The sequence below is a fragment of the Talpa europaea genome (genome assembly GCF_964194135.1).
Source record: "Talpa europaea genome assembly, chromosome: 9".
Lineage (NCBI taxonomy): Eukaryota > Metazoa > Chordata > Mammalia > Eulipotyphla > Talpidae > Talpa > Talpa europaea.
The window spans coordinates 87376014-87399352 of record NC_140076.1 but is presented as its reverse complement, the minus strand read 5'-3'; the positions used below and the strand labels follow the sequence as shown (position 1 = coordinate 87399352).

Below are 23339 nucleotides of genomic sequence, written 5' to 3'. Positions count from 1 at the left end.
TGAATTCTCTCACCCTCCCGTGCTTCTGACTATACCCAGTGCTTGTATAAATAAATTTTTAAAAATAAATAAATAAATAAATGTAGAGTATGGCCTGGAGTCAAGTATGTTCCTTCTTTTTTTGTGTCAGTAAATATAAAATATATGCTTGGTTTATACCCATGTCTCCACTCCTGGAGCTTTGTTTGGTTAGTACAAATTAGGGATGACTGTGTGTGCTTTGCTGCAGTGTTCCTGAGTGTACTTGGTGACCAGTCTCTTCCATTTTATCATTTCTCTTATTAAGTTGGAAATAAATGAAGTGCCAATTGCATAATTTTTAGTCAATATTGTTTTGATAAATTGAAGGAAAATCAAGAAGCAATACTAGATACTGTTCTAGAAACAGAAATGTAGCAACATCTATAAACATGGATAAGAGCTAAATTCATCACAGTGGTTGTCCTTGGAAAAAGGGTAAATATGATAGAAGGAGTACAAAGAGGATATCTCTCTCATTCTTAATATATTTCACATAGATGGATATATGGGTGTGTGGATGGATGTATTACTAGATGGATGGATGGATAGACAGACCAAAAGTGTGAGGAATTGTACCCATTAAATAGTGGTTTTATGTGTCATTTATTTTATTTTTTTAATATTTTATTTTATATAATTCTTACATCATTTTTCGTTTTTGCACAATGTATGCATTTTCATCTTGGTTATAGTCCCCATACAATTGCATTCCCCTTATTTTGACCCTAATTTTTCCTCTCCCCACCTCCCCCACAGTAGTGTCTTTGGTTTATAGTTGTTTGTTGTTTGTTGATTTTGATTTTTACTTTATTATAATTAGTCTTTTTCCTGGTCCCTTATTTAGGTTTTCTAAATTTCTGCTATGAGTGAGACCATCCTCTATTTTTCCTTTTCTTTCTGGCTTATTTTGATGAGCATGTTCCCTGCTAGCTCCATCCATGTTGCTGCAAACTGAATGAGTTTATCTTTTTGATTGCTGAGTAATATTCCATTGTGTATATTAACCACATCATCTTGATCCAGTCATCTATTTTTGGGCATTTGGATTGTTTCCATAGCTTAGCTAATATAAATAGTGCTGCTATAAACATAGGGGTGCAGGTACCCTTTGGGATTAATTTTCTGTGTCATTTGGGTAAATATCTAGGAGTGGAATTGCTGGATCATATGGAAGCTCTATCTTTCGTAGGTTGAGGAATCTCCACACAGCTCTCCATAGTGGTTGGACCAGTTTGCACTCCCACCAGCAGTGTGGGAGAGTTCATCCTTTGTTCTTCTCTGTAATGTATGTGGCTTTTCTATTAAAGAGGAAGTCATTATATTTATGGAAAGACAGTATCGTTATTGAGATGGAGAAATTTTTCAGTACTATAGAAGACTTCTGTCCTATTCAGTCATCATTTTCTGTCTCTACTTTTTAAGAAAGGGTCCAGAAACATAAAATATTAATAACATTATTGATGAAAACAAAAATGCTCCATTCCTCTGTTATCATTGTCCTCCATAAAACACTTGGCAATAAGAATATGAAAAATTTTAACATTGCCAATGGATATGGATGCCTTCTAAAATTTGAATACCGCAGCTATAAGCTTTTGGTAGACTATTGTATGTTAGTATATCCTCTGATACCCAAGTGGTACATATAGAAACACTTGAATCTAGAACATGTTCTGATCTTTTCCTGTATCCACTGGTGTCACTTGCAGTGAAGTTCCTCTATTTCTTTTTGTCACAAGCACTAGAGGAAATATGACCTGTAATCAGTACTTACAGAGGGAAGAAAGGTCAGAATATTGTTCTCTCTTCTTTAAAGCAATAAATAATCATTTAAACTCTGAAATTTTGAGATAGTCTAAGTGAAGGTCAGATAAACAACTTAAAGTATTTAGAAATAAGTAGATTGCATAGCTAATTGCAGTTACTATTTTTCTAGAATTGAAAGAAAAAGAAAAAAAGACTAATTACCTGAGAAATGATAAGTAAAACCTTTGTTCTATGTCATCTTAACACAAAAGGGAAAGAAGAAAACTAAAGTCATCCCACATAAATGTTCTGTAGTATTGATAGTTATTTGGAATTTGATGTTACATGGGCACACACACACATACACACATTCTCTCTCTCATACACACACACCAAAGTGTATACACTTAGCTTATACTAGGCAGGACGGGTATAGGAAATGAAATTCTATATGTTCAGGCATTCTAGTAAAGTCTTAACTGACAATAGATTGTTTTAAGTGGCTTGAAACTTTCTTGTCTTCAAAGATACAAGGTTTACTTTTGTCAGAAACATTGTGGTGAAATTGGAGATCTTCTTACATACATTATATGCTCACCATATTACCAAATATACATTAGAAGAGGTAACGACTGTATGAAGGTACATAGTTTTGAATTGACTGGCAGAACAGGTACAACTCACTCAGGACTGCAGAGACTGTGTTCAAATTGTAAAATCCATGGGTCTAAAGAGCTGTTTGAAAGTGTTAGAGTATGACATCCAAAAACTTGGTACTCAATGGAAGTAATGAGAACAATGTCAAAATCAGCTCTTCAGAACTCTGAAAATTAACCAAATACAGCAATCTGAGGAGGTCTTTTTGTTTGTTTTTCTCAAAAAAGCAATCAAATCTTAGTGAACTTGATGTTCTTATAAGTTATCCTTTTTTTTTTTTTTTTTCCTCTCTCCAGCTGCCTCCCAACCCTGGCAACTATGAAAACCAGGGATCTGGTGACCACTGGGGACAACAAGCCAGGTTTAGATGTCTCTAAGGAATCCCATCCCCAGAGAAGCCAGCAGTAAAATCCATTATTTCATTTTTATTAGGATCCATGCAGAGAAAAAGTAAACGAGTGGTTTCCAGTGGTTGGGAATGAAGAAATTGTCAGGACTGCTAAGGGTTATGTAGTTTTTTTGGGCCTGATGATATCCTATAATTAGATAGTGATGATTGTTGTACAGTATTGTGATTTACTAAAATGCCTTTATTGTACAATTTAAATGAGTGATTTATATGCTATATGAATATTTTAGTAAAGCTGTTATAAAATAATGATACCATTACCACAATAAGACACTACTCCCATTATAATAATAAACATTGAAAAAAGACTATTGGCCAGGATGTGGCATCACTGATAAGCTTGTTTATTGTTAGTGGCATAAACCAACGAAGTTGGTTTGTAAAATAGGTTGACACATTCTTTAAAATGGAATATACTTTTACCCAACGACCCAGTAATTCTACTCTTTGGCACTTATCCTAGAGGTAGAAAAGCATATGTTCACACAATAACTTGTACAAAAATATTTATAGCAGTTGTAGTCAAGTATTAGAATCCAGTCCTAGACCTATCTTTAGGTAATTAGGTAAGAAAGTCTGGCATATCCTAATCAGAATTCACAAGAATCAATGATGATACCCACAATAACACAGGTGGAACTCCTAGGAATTATGCTAATTTAAAGTATCCATGGAGCACAGATTTCATATTCTATGATTGCATTTATGTGAAGTTTAAAAATTGAAAACTGCTCTATAGTGAGAGAATGCTAATTAGTATTTACTCTGGGAATAGGGGTAGGAGAAAGCAGAGAGTTATGTCTGGATTACAGAGGGGTTTAATGAAATGTAGGGGTGATAATGATATTGTATTAATTGTGGCAATAGTATTATATATGTGTCAAATATATGTTTGTACAGTTTACCCATAAATAGCATGGGTTTGCACTACACTCATCTCATTAAATGGCAGATTTTTTTCTATCCAGGGGTTCTGCATTCACAGATTCAACCAACCATGGATGTCAGTTGGTTGAATCTGCAGAGGAGGCATCTACAGAGACAGAGGACTGGGGCTCGAGCTTCCATGGATATTGGAAACCAATACAGATACCAGAGGATAATTATAGTAAAGTTTTAGAAAAGTCAAAGTTAGATGCAGATTTTTGACTGTACAGTGGTCAGACCTCCCAGCCTCTATGTTGTTCAAGGGTCAGCTGTATCCATGTATGTATATATGTCAAAATGCATCAAATTGTACTTTTAATATACATAATTATTGTGCATCAACTAGGTAAAAGACATCAAATAGGTAAAAGACAAAATGAGAGAAATTGCTGATACTAGATGTTGGTGAGGAAGTAGAGCAACTAGAATTTTCATATCCTGGTGTTGGGAGTAAATATTGGTACAATCACTTGGGAAAACTCTTGTAAAATATCCACTTATACTTAATGTATGCATAACTTATACAGTGATTTAATTTTTAGGATAACCGAAATATGTTTACATAGATTCACCAAAAGACATAGAAATTTATGTTAACATAAGTGCCTCTTAAAATAATACCAAAGTTGTAAGTCATGCCAGTGTCTACCAATGTTGCAAAAGAAAATAAAATTATGTTATAAATATGCCAGGGAATATTATAAGGGAGTGAAAATTAAGACCCTTTCCTGCTTCCAATAATATGAACTTCCATCATAAGCATAGTGTTTGATGAAAGGAGCCAGACACAAGGAGTATAGAATCCATAATCCATTCATATAAACTTTAGAAGTCTATATGTTGATACTAAGAAGGATAAAAATAGTTAGTTTTGTCAAAATTTACCAGACTTTAAATGTGTAATTTTTGCATCTCTCTGCATCTATGCTATACTTCAATATTTTTTTTTCTTTTCACAAAACTGCAATTTATGGACTTCACTCTATAAACTTGGCATTATTGTCACTACTTCAAATATATGCTCTCTTAGATCCTTACACCCGCCTTCAAATCAGTTTCCATTATAATCCCTACTATTTTTGAGCAACTGACAGCTCATTTTAATTACCCTGAGCCAGGTCACACAGCTGTTTGCAAGACAGCTGTGATTCCAGCGCTAGCTTGTGTGACCCCAGATCCCATGCGCTTACCATCTTGGGATGTACTCTCTTGGCTGATGGTTTTCTCATTAATCATTGTTTATCCTTTATTTCTTTCTTTCATATGGTTGAAACGACTGCTTGAATGATTGGTTCTTTCCCCCAATTTACAGAGATTACATACAGGGAGAAAACACTCTGTATGTAAACCTTTAGCTAATCTATCCCTTGGCACAGTGGAGAATGTGAATGTCGTAGGAGAGGCAACTTAAGGAGAGGACAAAGGCTGTAGAGATTCTATAGCCTCACAGAGGACTTTCCCATATTGCCTGTTACAAAATGGTAAGCTAATGTAGTGATGTCTCTTTTTACTTGCCAAGACTCATCTAAAGGGCTGTCAATAATTAGTAAGGGTTGTTTGGGGGAAGTTGTTTTCTAAAGACCAACTGATTTGTCTTTGCGTTTGGGAAATATTGAGTCATGGCATCCTGTTATAGTAGCACCTCCCTTTATAATTTTCTCCATGCTTAAAGGAAGACATTTCTGACTTCATTCTTCACCAAAGTTCTGTTCACTCTATGTCTATTGTGCCAAAAATACATTTATGCATTCACCCATGTAAATGTAATGATATGCCCTTATTTTACCGGTTTTCCATAATGAAGAAGCTACTGGAAACTTTCTTAATGCAATGTTAGCAGATTATAATTATATCAAGAAGGAACTGCGGCCTATTCAAATTCTACTTTAGCCTAAGCTACTTACTGCTCCTCCACATAAAGGCCCCAAAAGACATTAATGCACAAATGTGGAAAATAATAATATAAAGTTTCCTTATATTTTCAGCTGGGCATTTGCTAGGTTTAAGATAACCTAATTTTTTTTTGCATTTTTATTTATATATTTTCACATCATTGTTCATTTTGTGCAATGTTTGATTTCTCCTCTCAGGCACTATCCCCATAAAATTACCACCACCAAGACACCAGTTAGCCATCACCATGGACTCTTATGCTCTTCCCTCCTGTTTTGAGTCTTCTTCTCCCCCTCCCCTGATTAGTTCCTCTGATTTATTTCTTTTCTCCCTGATCCCATGTATGGTTTCCCCATGTTCTTCCTATAAGTGAAACAGTCTAATATTTTTCTTTGTCCTTCTGACTTACTTTACTGAGCATAATCCCTTCCAGCTCCATCCATTCCATCCATGTTGCTGCAAATGGCATAAGTCTATCTTTTTTTAATTGCTGAGTAATATTCCATCATGTATATACACCAATAGTCATCTGTTTTGGGACATTTATGTTGCTTCCATATTTTAGCTATTATAAACAGTGTTGCAATGAACACAGAAGTGCAAGTTTCCTTTCAAATTAATATTTTTGTGTTCTTTGGATAGATTCCTAAGAGTTAAATTGATAGGTCATATGGTAGGTCCATATTTAGTAATTTGAGGGTGCTGAAATCACCTTTCCATAGTGGTTGGACAAGTTTGTGTTTCCATCAGCAATGTAAAAGCATTCCTTATTCTCCACATCCTCGCCAGCATTTGTTGTTGCTAGTTTTTTTTTTTTTTTTTTTTTAAATGAGGATCATTCTTACTGGCATGAGGTGATACCTCATTGTGGTTTTGATTTGCATTTCCCTGATTATAAATGATGTTGCGCATTTCTTCATGTGCCTGTTGGCCATATGTATTTCCTCTTTGGAGAAGTGTCTTTTTAGCTCTTCTGCCAACTTTTTGACTGCATTCTTTATTTTGTTATTGTTGAGTTGTGTAAGTTCTTTGTAGATCTTTGATCTCAGTCCCTTATCAGTTTTGTGGAGCGCAAATATTTTCTCCCAATAAGTGGGGTGTTTCTTTGTCTTGGTTGTTGTCTCTTTTGCTGTACAGAGCTTTTTAGTTTGATGTAGTTCCAGCTGTTTATCGTTTCCTTGACTTTCTTTACTTTGGGGGATTGTGTCTTTAAAGATATTACTGAGATGTATTGTCGTGTAGTGTGTGTGGAGTGAGGTAGTAATCTAGTTTCATTCTTTTTTTTTTTTTTTTTGCATATAGTGGTCCAGCTTTCCCAGCACCATTTATTGAAGAGACTGTCCTTGTTCTGGTGCATGTCCTTTGCTCCTTTGTCATAGGCTAGTTGTCCATATATGTGTGGCTTTATGTCTGGGTTTTTAATTCAGTGTAAGGTAACCTAAGTCTTCTAGATGATTTTAATTGACTGGAACTTAATCTTCCACCATTACTCAAATCCAATGAGATAAAATTTTCAGATGATAACTTCTAAAATCTGAGTAAAAGAATTCATAAAAATGAAGTGAAATAAAATGTTTGGTCTTGTAGACTGCTCATAAATAGAGCACTTCAGATGCACTATGTGACTTCAATCATTTCAGTACACAAGAAATTTTATGTTCTAGGTAAGAAAACTAAAGCTCAGAGGATTTTACATTTATTCAGGTTCACTTATCTAAAGCCGCAACTTACATTTGCCCCATCTTCTTCCACTATATTTTACTGTTCAGGGCTTTTCTCTGCAATTCAGTGTCTTACTTTGGGGCGGAGTCTCAGACCAGCTGATACCTCTTAAAGAAGAAAGAAGAATATTTGAATAGATGTAAAAAGTCATCCTGGACTACTTGAGCCCTTCCATTCTTATCCCTGGTGCTGAACAGAAGCAAGGGCAAGATGTGGCCACTGTTACCACCATGCTTGCCAGGTCTTTCATTGTCTTGAAAATCATCCTCTGCAGTGTGACATTTTATGACATCCACAAATGAGACCAACCAGATCGGCTGTGTTCCTTTGTAAGGAATGTATTTATTACTCAAAAAAATCCACTTGGTATGAGGATTCAGTAGTGAACAGGTTGGTGTGATCTTTCCTCTCAAGGATTTACAGTTAATTGGACAGGCAGAGAGATGAATCCCTTAAATAGGTCAACAGATACCCACGAATCTCAGATTATGAAAGTAGCAATAAAGCAGACAAAAATAGGGTAGAAAAAAGATGGGATGTGGGGAGAGGTTAATTCACATTTTAATTAGGTTGTTTCTTTAGGTTGTTTGGTTCAGAGAATAGTTTTCTGAGGAATAACATTTGAAATAAGAACAGTATGCTAATTAAAAGAGAATAGAGCATTCCAGGCCAAGCAAAGAAAATAGCCAAATAGGCATGTCTTCACCGAGCATCCAGCATGCCCTTATTAATATAAGGGAAGACCGGAGACCAACATGGGTGAATAGAGAGAGGAAGCAGAGATGGCTGATGTGAGTTAGTTGGACAGTTTAGTGTGATCAGTGAATCTTTTTAGGGAGCTCAGGTTTCATTCTGAAAGTAATGTGAGGTGTCTTCCAGTGGATATAATCTGATGTATGGTTTTGAAAAGATGGCTCTGGGTGCTGAGTGGAAAATGGCTTTGGTGAGTGAATAGAATGGCAATAAAAGTAGAGTTAGCTAATAAGAGCAGACATAATTTTTAGGAGATACAAAGAAGATAGATTACACTGTACATTTCTATTCCTCTAGCAGAATCAGGAAAACACTTCAAATTAGTAGAAATAACTAGTGAATTGAGAACTTATATATTAAATTAGTAATTTCTCTTTTGCTGAAAAAAAAAAGAGTGAAATTTTACTTATTATTATCATCAGCTGTTGTTGGGTCAGAAGTTACCCTAAACCTTTTCATATAGCTGAGTTACTTATGCAAAGCAGGCTCTTATACAAAGAGTCAGAAAAATCTTAGTTTTTGGAAGATGGGTGAAATTAAAATATTTGAATCACTGAGGATTGCTTTTTGAGCAGAGGAATAATTTAAATAAATGTGGTTTTTGTTAAACAGATCTGTAAACTGGGATAGCATATTACATCCTTGCTACTTTTCATGGTAAATGAACAAGTCAAACAAAGTGCTTGTGCTTCTGTGTTATCCAAGTAATGGATAACACATGGAGAACAACACACGTGTTCAGCAGATGCTTATAATGTGTCAGCCCTGTACTAGATGTGTAAGCCTGAGTTCATGGAATTCTTAAAACAACCCATGGGAACTATTGTGTCTCCATTTTAGGAGTGAAGAATCTGAAACTTAATAAAACTAGCTTGCCTAAATTCACTAACTTGTGAGTGACAAACATAACTTTCATCGCAGGCAGATTTGAAAACAAACAATTTAAGGAAAACTTGAAAGTCCAATAATGTCAATAATAAAGGCATTCACTATCTGTCTTAGAATGCATTCCTTTCTGACAAAACTTTATAATCCCAGCAGTGTCTTTTACTAGTTTGAAGGATAATAAAGATCAGTTTGGCGTACAATTTGGTGATTAAAACAGAAGAGAAAGGCAGAAAGAATAGTTGGAAGAACAAAGATAGATATAAAAGACTAGGTTTTGTTCCAAGTGTTTCTGTAAATACACTGCAGCTGTGTGACCCAATTTGGTAGCCACGAGTCACAGGTGTCACTGGACTATTGGAATGTGACTCGTCCAGATTCACACATGCGGGAAGTGTAGGACACACAGTGTAATTCAAGACCTAGTATCAAAACAAGTAACTGTCTTATTCACTGGTGATATTGATTACATATTAAAATGATAATACTTTGATATATTGGACTACATAAAATATTTAATATATTTACTAGAAATGCAAAATGATATATCTCCCACATTTGTGGCAGCATTGTATTTCTGTAGGATAGACTAATCTAGAGGATTTCTTGTGTTCTGTCTGGAGCCTGAGAATCTGATAATAAAAATAGAAAACAAATGCCTTTCTGTTTTCTTTTCAAAGAGGAGATGTTTAATAGGTGAGCTCAAGAAAGAAAAGTGCTTCAAAAGTTCCAGAGGATTGACTTTTACTTCCTTCATTTTCCCCGACATTAAATAATTTGTATTTTAGTAATATCATGAGGCAAAAATGAGTTTTGTAAAGATAAGTCTTTATGGTATTTAGAAGTGAATGGATAACTTCCATTTTCACTTCAAGGTCAAAGATCACCCAAGAAAGAGAAAACATAATTTCTAAGGCTGAAAGAGTTCTCCAGCTTAAGATCTTACAAAACACATTTTGCTGAGAGGACATAATTGAGACCTTGAAATGTTAAGGGGAAAAAAAAAAAAAAAAAGAAATGATGAGTTGCCTTTCTCAGAACATGTCCAAATTAGAAACTGGATCTTGTTTCTCTTGTACGGAAGCTTGGTAAAATTGGTTCATTCTGTGCGGCACCTACATCACCTAACGCATTATTTATGAATCCCTGGTGGCATCACCTTCCTTAATGAACTCAGACTTTGCAAAAGAAAAGAGGTAAATTTTTAGTTCCCGTCTCTGCCTAAGAACTTAATGTTTAATTTCCAGCCGCGAGGATTACTAAGTCTCAGTCACATTAGAATCTAATGGTACTTCTTCAGCATGCCTCATTTCTCCCCCCGATCAGTGTTGAGTAGGTTTGCCTTGGAGAACAACATGTGGAGTGTTTGGAAGTGACAAATCTGCTGCTGAGGGATATAAATCAGATGAAATTTAAAAGACATTAGCGTCTGGCCTTCAAGTCTTTGGTCTGGAACAAATGGCAGGCAGAGTCACTCAGTCCAAAGAGCTGGAGAACCATCAGGAGTTTGTGTGTCCAGGCATCTGTTGTCTGTGACTCTCAGCAGAGTCCCATTAAGCAGAGCAGTGCACTTTTAATTTCTGTCCAGCTGCACTTGGGCATAGTTTACATGTCAAAGGTGAATTTTTAATCAGTGGGAATGAAACATCTTGCCACCTAGAGGCAATTTTAAAACCTTGAGGCATCATGTTTAGTTTTCATGTCTCAATTTTCTTTGCTACACAGACAACAGTTTTGCATCTTTCATTCATCCTTGGCAGTATAAACCTCTGATATACGGCAATTAGAGTGGTAGTTATTCAATTACATTTTTAGATCATAAGAATGTTTGATCAAATAAGAAATAGGAAATAAAATATATCCTCTTCCAGGAACTTTGCAGAAATGGGTTATTTCAAAATAATAGTAAAAAGAAGATAGGAAATTTTGTAGAAATTCAGACTTTCTATATGTTCTCAAACCAAAACACTGCTATTATTTTTTTAAGTTTTATTTATTTATGCATACAAGAGCTGGGGTATAGGCCAGAGATACAGGGGGTGAGAAGACTCAACAGAGACAGAGTGGAGAACAGAACAGGCAGATTGACCGAAGTACACTGCTGAGGGGAACAGCGAGTGAGTCAGGAGAGGTCTGCTGCGCCATGTGGGTTGCTCCCTGGCAGGCTAGGGATTGAACTCCTGCTGCAGAGTGTGCAGATTGCTTCATAGTGCAGTGTTTAATCCCTTGTGCCACCAGGGAGAGCCCCCAAAACCCTGCTATTATAACATATTCTGACTCTTAGAGAATGTAAAGTGGGATATTTTATGTATAAGTGTGAGAAATAGAAGAAAAGATAAAGCGGTATCAACAAGATTTCCTCCGAAAGTCAACAAATACTTAGCAATTTTTTTTTTTTTTAAAGTTGGGCGAAAGTGCTACAAAGAAAATACTAAAATGGACATTAAATTTAGAAATTTTAGTGATCAAGAACCATCACTAAGAGGAAAAAAGGCAAACAGTTTGATGAGATGATGTTTCTAAATGCAAAATGAAGGAAATAATTTTGATCATTGGGGAGTGTATAGGGTTCGGGGGGGCATAAGAAACCTTCCTTCCACTCAATTTGGCTGTGACTCTAAAACTGCTCTAAAATAAGTGTTAAAAATAATAAATAAAATGAGAAATGTTTGCATTTATGTGCCCTTAGGTGTCATGGCTAAGGTTAGTGTCGCTGGGACCATCTGAGTTTGTTTTCCCAGGGAAAAGCAATAGTTCTGCTCATATGACTCGTTTGTGTTTTCTTCCATGGTTTTTAAAGGGCCTTACCTGTCCCCGGCACAGATTTTTTTTTCTTTTTTTTTAAAGATTGATTTATTTATGAATACAAGAGCTGGGGTATAGGCCAGAGATGAAGGGGAGAGAGGATTCACCAGAGACAGAGCGGGGGAACAGAACAGGCAGACTGACTGAAACACACTGCTAAGGGGAGCAGCAGGCAATACAGGAGAGGTCTGCTGCACCATGTGGGTTGCTCCCTGGCTGGCCAGGGATCAAACTCGTGCTGCAGAGGCTGCGGATTGCTTCATAGTGTGGTGCTTAACCCCTAGTGCCACCAGGGAGGCCACCTCCAGCACAGATTTTGAAGCGAGGTAAATTTTAAGTGTGTGTCCCAGTTACCTGGCACTGCAAGCAAACCTACCCAAAAAGGAAAACAGTGATGAATGTTACCTGGAAACTGGTCATGTCTGAGAGCCAGTGGCCCAGTTTCTCTCCACTGGAGCTCTCCATGTGCCCTAAGCTTCCTCACCCTATGAAGACTGAGCTCTGAGGATGAACATAGAGACAGAGAAACAGCAGAAGTGATACCACTTTATATGGCCTGAACGTCATAAAGGGTCCCTCAGCCTTCATTTCTCAAAGCAGTCAAGGTCTCTAGATCACTGTGGAGGGGGCATGGCTAAGGTTTCCATCTTAGGGTGGAAAAAGTAGCAAAGTTTTGGAGAAGCATGTAAGACAGGTGATTTATTGTACCTCTGTGTGTGAAATGCAGTTTGCCACAAGTTAACTTGGAATGCTCTCTATTATCTTTCCTGTTTACTATCTCATCTCATCCCTTACACTGTAGCCATAATGTCCTTATTTCTGTTTCTGTAACTTTGTCAAAATCAGTTTAATCTCAGGGTCTTTGCACTTCTATGGGACAGTAGAATGGGTTATCTGAAGTCATTAAATGACCAAACTCATTCTCACAATTCAGATCTTAAAATATCCTCAGTTATCACCAAGTTGAAGGGGTCTAACTCAAAGAGACTCCCCAACACAAGCTATTATAAAATTATTTTATTTTCTTCATAGCTTTCTAAAATTGTAATGAAAAGTATTTATTCCCTCTTGTGGTATCTGTCTCTCTGTGAGAGAAACTACCAAGTCTATATTATGTATCATTAAATATTAAGCCATTAGGATAGGGCCTAAATACAGCTGCTATCTAGTGAGTAAGAATTAGAACCCACTAGAAGCTTGAAGCATGGCAAATAAGACAGTCACCCAAATAAACACTTTTAATACAATATCAGGGCTGTCATATATGTAAAAGCCAGTATCTATGAGATCAGAGGGTATAGGCAAAATCATTGTCAGAGGGTAAATAAAACAAGCAGAGAATGAATACAAAAATAAGTATTTGATGGAGTCTTTAAATGAGTATAGTACTTGGCGTAATCTGAAATAGGAAAACAAATCTCAGGCTCCTTGATAAAATTGGACCATGATAGTTTTAAACATCTGTTATTCTGTTCTTAAAATCATTCTACGTTTATCTTGGCTACAGCCTTCAGCAAGGTAATAACATTAATTCTGATGCAGCTATGAGCACAATGTGTGGTATCAGTAATAATATTCTAAACTAAAACAAGCTTGGTTCATGCTAAGTACACTATGCATATGCTAAGCCAGAGAAATGCAAACGAATATGAGAAATAGACTCCTGCTTGTTTTGTTAATAGTTTTATTGGAACATAGCCACACCCATTCATTTACATATTGTCTATGCCTGCATTGGTGCAGCAGCTGTACAGCTGAGTATTTGTAGCAGAAAGCGAAAGGTGCACAAAGTCTGAAACAGTTACTTTGCTCCCTAAGGAATAAGCCTCCAATCCCTGTGCTGAAGGAATAATTGCATGAATTTATAATAAATATGATATGAGGAACTGACTCTTTCCCAGTCAGAATTTTGCATTTACCCAGTTGTGCTATCACATCTAGAATTAGCTGAATATGATTCGACATGAGGGTCTTGATAACTGAAATAAAGAAGCATATAGAACCATTTAAAATCAAAGTTTTGAACTTGGTATCACATATGCTGCACTAGCCATCATGTTAATAGCAGATACCCTACATAGTAATCTGGAATTAGAATGTTCAATCACAATACCTTGCTTTCTCCATTTTATTGTTACCATCCTAGATCTTAGACCAATGCACTATCAACTCTTGCCTTCAGTAGGAAAATGCACAATATATTTATCTCACAATTTCTGCTCTTCCAACCCAACCTCTGCACAATACTCAGAAAAAAAGATTTAGTATACAAACTGGGTCACACTAAGACTTAGCCCAAAGCTTACCAAAGACAATCTAATTTTTTTTTAAATCTGCGTGAACTTCACTGTTAAGGCCATCAGTGATGATCTAGCACATCTTTTAGCCTCATCGAATCCACAACCATATACTGTGTTATAACCGCAAAGCTCTCTCTTCAGTCCCTGAAATGCTGAATGCTTTGATGCCTCAGGACCCAGATTGAGTCTGTTCCCACTGCTTAGAATATAGCTGTGGTTCCTTAACAACATGGATAATTTCTTTATGATTGTTATTATTTTTACTGAGGTGATACTGGAGTACCCTCATCAGGTATTATCACCACAGTGCACCCATTACCAACTTGCCCATATTCCACCACCACAGACCATTGTGTTTCCTTTCCTCTTTATCCATCCCCTCCCCCACCACAGATGGCTGGTATTGAAAAGACCACTGTGCTGATGAGTTTATGGAGAAAAGGGAACCCTCCTACAGTGCTGCTGGCAATGCAAACTGGTCCAGGCTTTATGAGAAACAGTATGGAGGTGTCTCAAAAAAAATTAAACTGGGATGTGCCATTCCACCCAGTAATTCCAGACCTAGACATCTATTCAAACAACTCAAAAACACTCATTCTAAAAGAAATGTGCACTCCCATGTTTATTGCAGTGCTATTTACTATAGCTGAACATGGATACTTCCTGAGAAATGTGTTCTTCGGCAATATTGTGATGTGAATATTACAGAGTGTAATTACTCAAACCTAGATGGTATATGGGTTATACACTTGGAATACACAGTGCAGTTCATTGGGATCACCATCATCCATTGACCAAAACATGGTTAGGCCAGACAGTACTGTCCACCTCCTACAACACAATTACCACAGCTACCGGCTCTGTCTTACCCTTTCTGGTCTAAATGTTACCTCCATACAGAAAGTTTCTCATACCTTAAGTAGTTGTATCCATCTTCTCTTCCCTTGTGATATTCATTTCTGACATAACACTAATCAAAAGATCTATACATTAGTTTTATTGTTTAAGTACACACCACTAGATTAGCTTTCTAAGGGAAGGGACTCTGTCTGCTTTGTTTATCATTGTAACCCCAAAGTTTAGTATAGATCCTGAAATAATCACTCAGTAGATAATTAGTTGGAAAAGAAATGAACATATGTATGTGGCCAATATATTTGATGGTTATTATCAATAATTATTCTATAAACATGAATGTGTTTATATACACATTTACCTATTAATATTAAATTATTTGCTCACTTTCTAATTTAAGGGATGTTATTAAACAAAGGGAAATCAGTAAATTAAAACACTCATTTAATGACAGCAATCATTTCAGAGAAAAGACTCAGATTTTAAGATGTCAGAATATTATTCATTTATCCATTAAGCAAAAGCTAATTTAGATCCTGCTGCCTAGAAGGTAGACTCTATTCTAGATGTCAAATAAAACTGACTACACCATCTGGGCCTCCCTGGTGGCATGAGGGGTTAAGTACTGCACTATGAAGCAGTCCACAGCCTCTTCAGCACGAGTTCGATCCCCGGCCAGGGAGCGACCTACATGGCGCAGCAGACCTCTCCTGTCTCGCCCGCTGTTCCCCTCAACAGTGTACTTTCAGTCAGTCTGCCCGTTCTGTTCTCCACTCTGTCTCTGGTGAATCATCTCACCTTCCCCACGTCTCTGGCCTGTACCCCAGCTCTCGTATGCATAAATAAATAAATCTTTAAAAAAAAATCATGACCCTAATTTGTGAAATGCTCAGAATAATATCATAGATAATAACAAATATAGATCAGATACAATTAAATACAATAAAATGTGTGAGAGTTCTGTTATATCTTATTGGGAAATTCTGCCACTTATGCCATAGGTAACCAGGAAAGGCTTATCTGTGTAATTGACATTTAAGGAAGGACTTAAAATATGAATAGGAGTTTGGTGGGTTAAGGTCAAAATGAACACCTTGAATAGAAGAAATAGTAAATGCAAAATGCAAGATGCTGGTGAAGAAGATGGCATAATAGTGTACCTTGAGTTCATTCAGATATGGAGTAAGGCTAATTTGAATTAATTTGAATTAATTTGAGGCTAGAATGTGAGGAGCTTTTTACAAGGGTTTGGACAGTTTACTTAAGTTTTCAGAAAGATATTTAAAGGACAGATCTGTTTCTCTACACATTCTAAGTACAGATGATGGTGGGGCCACCGAAGAAGACCATTATGATTTGCGTTTATTGAGGTAGATGTAATCTGGAACCAACATAGATTCAGCACAAGTATAATGAAGAAGAGGGAATGAAATCAATATTTATTTATTTAGGCAGCATAGACTGCCTTTTTTTTTTAATGTGGGTAATCAACACTTTTCAATTAAATTTTTTGAATTAACAATTAGGATAATTGATAATCGTTGACTCCTGATACAAAGTTTTAGCTCTTGATCTTAACCAATGTATTGGACAATAGTGGTTTATTTACAAATGTCATTGGTTTGCTAATCTTGCAGATATTTAGACAGCACCATTGCAATTCAGGATTGCAAGATTAAGCAGGACAGGATTATGGATAATATTCTGGATCCCTAATGTGGTGAAGAAAATTTTGCAGAGTAGCTTGGAGTGGAGTACCTTAAGTTTATGCATGGTATTGGAAAGTTCATTTTCCAACAATTATTGTTATGTAAATAAGGTTTTTTTTGTTTATCTCACCCCAAATAGTAAATAAAGAAGCAGACAACTGATATTAATGTACCTTTATTCTAAGAAATATCTAATCATAGCTACCTATCCCCAGGAAACAGTACATTTACAAAATTATTCATTTTTTCCTGGGAGTGGAACCCAAGGGTCTTTTCTTATAATAGATCATCTACCAATATATTAAGAAAAATGTAAGCAACTGTGAATTCCAGATAGTTCCAGAGACCCCAAACACATGGTTTCTACATAGTCAATTAATCTTCAAATAGTCCATTATGTAGCACAAATTATTAATTGAACAGCCTCATGTAAGAGAAAGACTTTTATGAGATCACTATTTCAGATATATTTGACATCTATTTTTTCCCATTTAAAATAATAAAGGGCTGTTGCTTGGGAGATTTCCCTTCTGGGTCTTCTGAAGCACATGGAGATGGGATGCCTGTCAATTTGTTTTGTAACCTTCAGGAAGTCTAAATGAAAATGTTGGCCATAATAAGCATTTGCCACCTTTACTTTGCTCTCCCAAATAAAGTAACAAATTAAGTGAATAACATTTTCAACAAACTAATTCATATCAAAGGCAAAACAAAGGACTATCTAATTTTGTATCTTCAAAATTAACACCTGCGTATTACACTGAGGTGCATTTTTCAGACCATGTTTGTCTGGCCCACATTTAACTAGATGAAAATTGCAGGTATTAGCAAGAGCTAGTGCTGGATTCTGTGCCATTAGCTCAGCTGAGTAGAACCTAATACTATGGTTCAATCCCCAGGGCTTCATTTAGCTCTGCAGTCATTTTCCATACCACTGCCTTTAGCAATTCATCGCACCAGCAAATGAATCTCATTCTCAATTGCACATGTTACAGAAACTATCATTATTGCCTGTCAGTAAAAGTCAAATTTGTACCTGTATCTCTTTGATGAGACTGATAACAAAATCTTTCTCAATAAGTATGAACCTCTGAGTTATTAAGAAACGGTTTTGTAGGACGCCGGGCCTACAGCGGGAGTGGATTTCGTGTGGTGGCAGCTCTGAGCCCGGGGAGTAGACACCATGAGCAAAGCGCACCCTCCCGAGTTGAAAAAATTCATGGACAAAAAGTTATCATTGAAATTAAATGGTGGCAGACATGTCCAAGGCATACTACGGGGATTTGATCCCTTTATGAATCTTGTGATAGATGAGTGTGTGGAGATGGCAACTAGTGGGCAACAGAACAATATTGGAATGGTGGTAATACGAGGAAATAGTATCATCATGTTAGAAGCCTTGGAACAAGTATAAGCAGTGGCTGTGTTCACCAGAGAAATCAGTTGCTTCCCCATGTCCGCTTCCACAGCATCTTTTTACAATGATATGAAAATTGGGTCGTGTACATTTTCTTACTGAACTTTTTGTTAAATAAACTTTTGAAATAGTCAAAAAAAAAAAAGAAACGGTTTTGTAATAAATGAGTGAATAACAAATGAAAATATCTTTCTTTTTTATGTACTTTATATATAGTATACACATAATTTTTAGGTGTAGACACCCAAGTTATGAGTCTTGTTTAATTTGGGACCTGAACTGCAGTCCTCAACCATGGTTTAAAATGTTAGGATTTCAGTTTAAGCACCTTTTATTTATTTTTAATTTTTTTTAAGATTTATGCATACAAGAGCTGGGGTACAGGCCAGAGATGCAGGGGGTGAGAGGATTCATGAGAAAAAGAGTGGGGAACAGAAAAGGCAGACAGACTGAAAGCACTGCTGAGGGGAGCAGTGGGCACGACAGGTTCAACTTTTGGAACCCCAGTTCCAAAATATTTTGATTATGTACTTTGGGAATCATTACCAAAAGAGGATAATTTCCTGTATCTTATGAAGCATTTCTAACTTTCCAAAGGATCAGAATATGAAGACTTTTCCTATAGTTGGAATTGTTGATATTAGCACAGAGTTTATTGGAAAGTAGTGATTGCCCCATCCTTGGAATATTCAAATAGTAGATGGGTAAATATTTCACAGCAATTTGGTAATGGAGTATTTGACATTGCTCAATTAGTTTACTTTTTTTAATTTAAATTTTATTTTTATATTCCCCATACAATTACAACCCCCTTATTTTGACCCCAAGCCCTCCTTTCCCTGCCCCCCAACCCCCATAGAGTGTCTCTGGTTCATAGTTGTTTGTTGATTTTGATATTTTATTTCTTATAGTTATTCTTTTTCATGGTCCCTTATTTAAGTATTCTAGATTCCTGCTATGAGTGAGACCATCCGGTATTTTTCTTTTTCTTTCTGGCTTATTTCACTGAGCATGATCCCTTCCAGCTCCATCCATGTTGCTGCAAATTGCATGAGTTTATCTTTTTTGAATGCTGAGTAATATTCCATGGTGTATATATACCACATCCTCTTGATCCAGTGATCTATTTTTGGGCATTTGGGTTGTTTCCAAAGCTTAGCTATTGTAAACAGTGCTGCTATAAACATAGGGGTGCAGGTGCTCTTGGGAATTGATGTTTCTGTGTCCTTTGGGTAAATACCTAGGAGTGGAATTGCTGGATCATATGGAAGCTCTATGTTTGTAGGTCAAGAAATCTCCCCACAGCTCTCCATAGTGGTTGGACCAGTTTGCACTCCCACCAGCAGTGCAGGAGAGTTCCTTTTTCTCCACACCCTCGCCAACATTTGTTGCTGCTAGTTTTTTTTTTAATATGTGCCATTCTCACTGGTGTAAGATAGTATCTCATTGTAGATTTGATTTGCATTTCCCTAATTGCAAGTGATGTTGAACATTTTTTCATATGCCTGTTGGCCATTTGTATTTCCTCTTCAGAGAAGTTTCTTTTTAGCTCTTCTGCCCATATTTTGACTGGATCATTTTCTTTGTTTTTGTTGAGTCTCATCAGCTCTTTGTAGATTTTTGTGATCAGTCCTTTATCATTAGTGTTGTGTGCAAAAATGTCCTCCCAGTTGGTGGGGTTTCTCTTTGTTTATGTTATTGTCTCTTTTGCTGTGCAGAAGCTCTTTAATTTGATGTAGTCCCAGCTGTTTATCTTTGCCTTCACTATCACTGCTTTGGGTGATGTGTCTGTAAATATGTCTTTGAGGTGTATGTCATGTAGTGTTTTGCCTAATTTCCTTCTATGTATTTTATGGTTTCAGGTCTTATGTCTAGTTCTTTAATCCATTTTGAGTTGGATTTTGTGCATGGTGTTCGGTAGTAGTCAAGCGTCATTCTTTTGCATGTAGTGACCCAGTTTTCCCAGCACTATTTATTGAACAAACATTCTTTGCTCCAATGCATATTCTTTGATCCTTTGTCAAAGATTAGTTGACCATAAATCTGTGGGTTTATTTCTGGATTTGATTTTCTATTCGCTTCCATTGGTCTGTGTGTATGTTCTTGTTCCAATACTATGCAGTTTTGATGATTATGGCTTTGTAGTATAGTTTGAAGTCTGGGAGTGTGATGTCTCCATTCCCTTCTTTTTTTTTTTTTTTTTTCAGAAGAGCTTTGGCTTTTTGCTGTTTTTGGTGATTCCATATGAATTTCATCAATAATTGTTCTATTTCCTTGAAGAATGACATTGAAATTTTAATTGGAATAGCATTGAATCTGTATATTGCTTTTTGTAGGATGGCCATTTTATTAATGTTTATTCTTCCAATCCATGAGCAGGGGATGTCTTTCCATTTCTTTGTGTCTTCTTCTATTTCTTTTAACAGTGTTTTGTAGTTTTCTTTGTATAGGTCCTTTACCTCTTTTGTTAGATTTATTCCCAAGTATTTGATTTTTTTTTTGTTTCGCTAATAAAGGAATGTTTTTTTTAATTTCTTTTTCAGATTTATTGTTTTTGTTAGGAAGGCTACTGAATTTTACGCATTGATTTTGTATCCTGCCACTTTACTGAACTGATTGATGAGTAGAATTAGTTTTTCTGTGGAGTTTTTGGGGTTCTCTATGTATATTATCATATCATCTGCAAATAGCGATAGTTTGACTTCTTCCTTGCCTATTTGGATTCCTTGTATGTCTTTCTCTTGTCTTATTGCTCTGGCTAGGACTTCCAGTATTATATTGAAAAGCAGTGGTGAGGCTTGACATCCTTGTCTTGTTCCAGATCTTAATGGGAATGCTTTCAGCTTTTCGCCATTGATATGATACTGGCTGTTGGCTTGTCATAGATGGCCTTTATGATGTTAAGGTTTGTTCCTTGTATCCCAAGAATTTCAAGGGCTTTTATCATGAATGGGTGTTGCACTTTGTTGAAAGCTTTCTCGACATTTATTGATATTATCATACGGTTTTTATATTTCTTTTTGTTGATGTGTTGGATAACATTGATTGATTTTCGGATGTTGAACCATCCTTGTGTTCCTGGAATGAATCCTACTTGGTCGTGGTGAATTATCTTATGGATACATTGTTGGATTCTGATAGCTAAAATTTTATTGAGGATTTTTGTATCAGTCTTCATTAGGGAGGTTGGCCTGTAGTGTTCTTTTTTTGTGTTTTCCTTGTTCGGTTTTGGTATTAGTGTAATGTTGGCTTCATAGAACATGTTTGGTATTATCCCTTCCTTCTCAATTTTTTGGAAGAGTTTGTGAAGGATAGGCACTAATTCATTTCTGAACGTTTGAAAGAATTCATTTGTAAATCCATCAGGTCCTGGGCTTTTGTTTTTGGGGAGGTTTTGATTACTATTTTAATTTCGCTGCTTGTAATTGGACTGTTAGGTGTTCTATTTCTTCTTTATCTAGCTTTGGGTGATTGTAAAGTTGTAGAAATTTGTCCATCTCCTCTAGATTGTTGAACATGTTTCCATATAACTGTTCATAGTAGTTATTGATTATTCTTTTGATTTCTGCTGTGTCTGTTGTGATTTCTCCTCTTTCATTTATGATCCTGTTTATTTGTGCTTTCTCCCTTTTTAACTTTGTGAGCCTGGCTAGAGGTTTGTCTATTTATTTTTTAGAAGAACCAACTCTTGGTTTCATTGATCTTATGGATTGTTTTTTTTTTTAGTTTCAATTTTTATTTCTGCTTTGGTTTTTATTATTTCTTCTACTGGTTTTGGGTTTTTTTGTTGTTCTTTTTCTAGATCTTTGAGCTTCGAGATTAGGTTGTTTCTTTGAGTTTTTTCTTGTTTCTTGATGTGAGCCTCTATTGCTATATATTTTCCTCTTATTACTGCTTTTGCTGCATCCCATACATTTAGGAAATTGGTGTCCTCCTTGTCATTCAATTCAAAGAATTTTTTAATTTCTTCTTTGATCTCCTCATTAGTCCAGTGGTCTTCCAGTAGTATGGTTTTCAATCTCCATGAGGTATGAGATTTTCTTGCCTTCTTTTTATGGTTTATTTCTTGTTTGATGCCTTCATGGTCAGAAAAAATGGTTGGTATTTCAGTCTTGGTGTGTCTGTTGATGTTTGTCTTGGGTCCCAGTATGTGATTGATCCTGGAGAATGATCCATGTGCACTTGAGAAAAATGTGTACTCAGATTTTTTTGGGTTTAGTGTTCTATAGATGTCTGTTAAGCCCAAGCGCTCTAGATCCTTATTTAGAGCATTAGTGTCTTTAGTTATTTTCTGTCTCATTGATCTATCCATTGTTGATAGTGGTGTGTTGAAGTCTCCCACTATGTATGTGTTTTCTCTGATGTCTGTTTTCAGGGAGGACAACAGTTTTCTGATATATTTTGGTGCTCCTTCATTTGGTGAATATATGTTAATGAGTGTTATTTCTTCTTGAAGTATTGTCCCCTTGATCATAATGTAGTGACCATTGGGGTCTCTTTTTACCTTTTTGAGTTTGAAATCTGATATAAGTATAACTGTTCCTGCTTTCTTTTTTGGTCCATTTGCTTGTAGGATTGTTTTCCATCCTTTAACTTTGAGCCTATTTTTATCTTTTGTAGCTAAATGTGTTTCCTGGAGACAGCAAAAGGTTGGGTTTTGTTTCTTAATCCAGCCTGCGACTCTTTGTCCTGTTATTGAAGAGTTTAGTCCATTTACATTTAGAGTTAATATTGATATGTTAGCATCTGTATTTGCTATTGTGTTTGTCTTTCCTTTGATTTTATTTATTTATTCTTTTAATAACTTTTTTGGCCTTCTTTCATTGTTATTCATCCCTCTGAGGTTCTGACTTTAGGACTCCTTGCAGTATTTTTTGGAATGGGGGTTTAGTCGTAATGAAATTCCAGAGTTTCTGTTTGTCTGGGAAGGTTCTTATTCTTTCTTCATAGAGGAAGGAGAGCTTTGTGGGATAGAGTATTCTTGGTTGGCAGCTGTTTTCTTGGAGTCTCTGGACTATGTCCCTCCACTCTCTCCTTGCCAGTAGTGTTTCTTTGGAGAAGTCTGATGTCAGTTTGAATGGTTTTCCTTTGAATGTTGTCTATTTCTTCCCTCTTGTCAGCTCATTATCTTTTCCTTGTCTTGGATTCTTGGGGGCTTACTATTATGTGTCTTGCTGTATTTTTCCTTTTGTCATGGAAGTTTGGTGTTCTTTTTGCTTCTTATATATCAATTTTCAGCT

At 36.1% G+C, this 23339-nt stretch overlaps 1 protein-coding gene across 1 annotated transcript; it reads left to right on the top strand.

Moving 5' to 3' along the window:
* Nucleotides 1-17865: 17865 nt before the first annotated feature.
* Nucleotides 17866-18096, top strand: LOC311177234 (small nuclear ribonucleoprotein G-like; the record flags this gene model as incomplete). The annotated part of the gene is made up of 1 exon (XM_084243077.1): nt 17866-18096. The coding sequence occupies one exon, from the start codon at nt 17866-17868 to the stop codon at nt 18094-18096; it is 231 nt and encodes a 76-aa protein (XP_084099203.1).
* Between the last annotated feature and the right edge of the window lie 5243 nt (nt 18097-23339).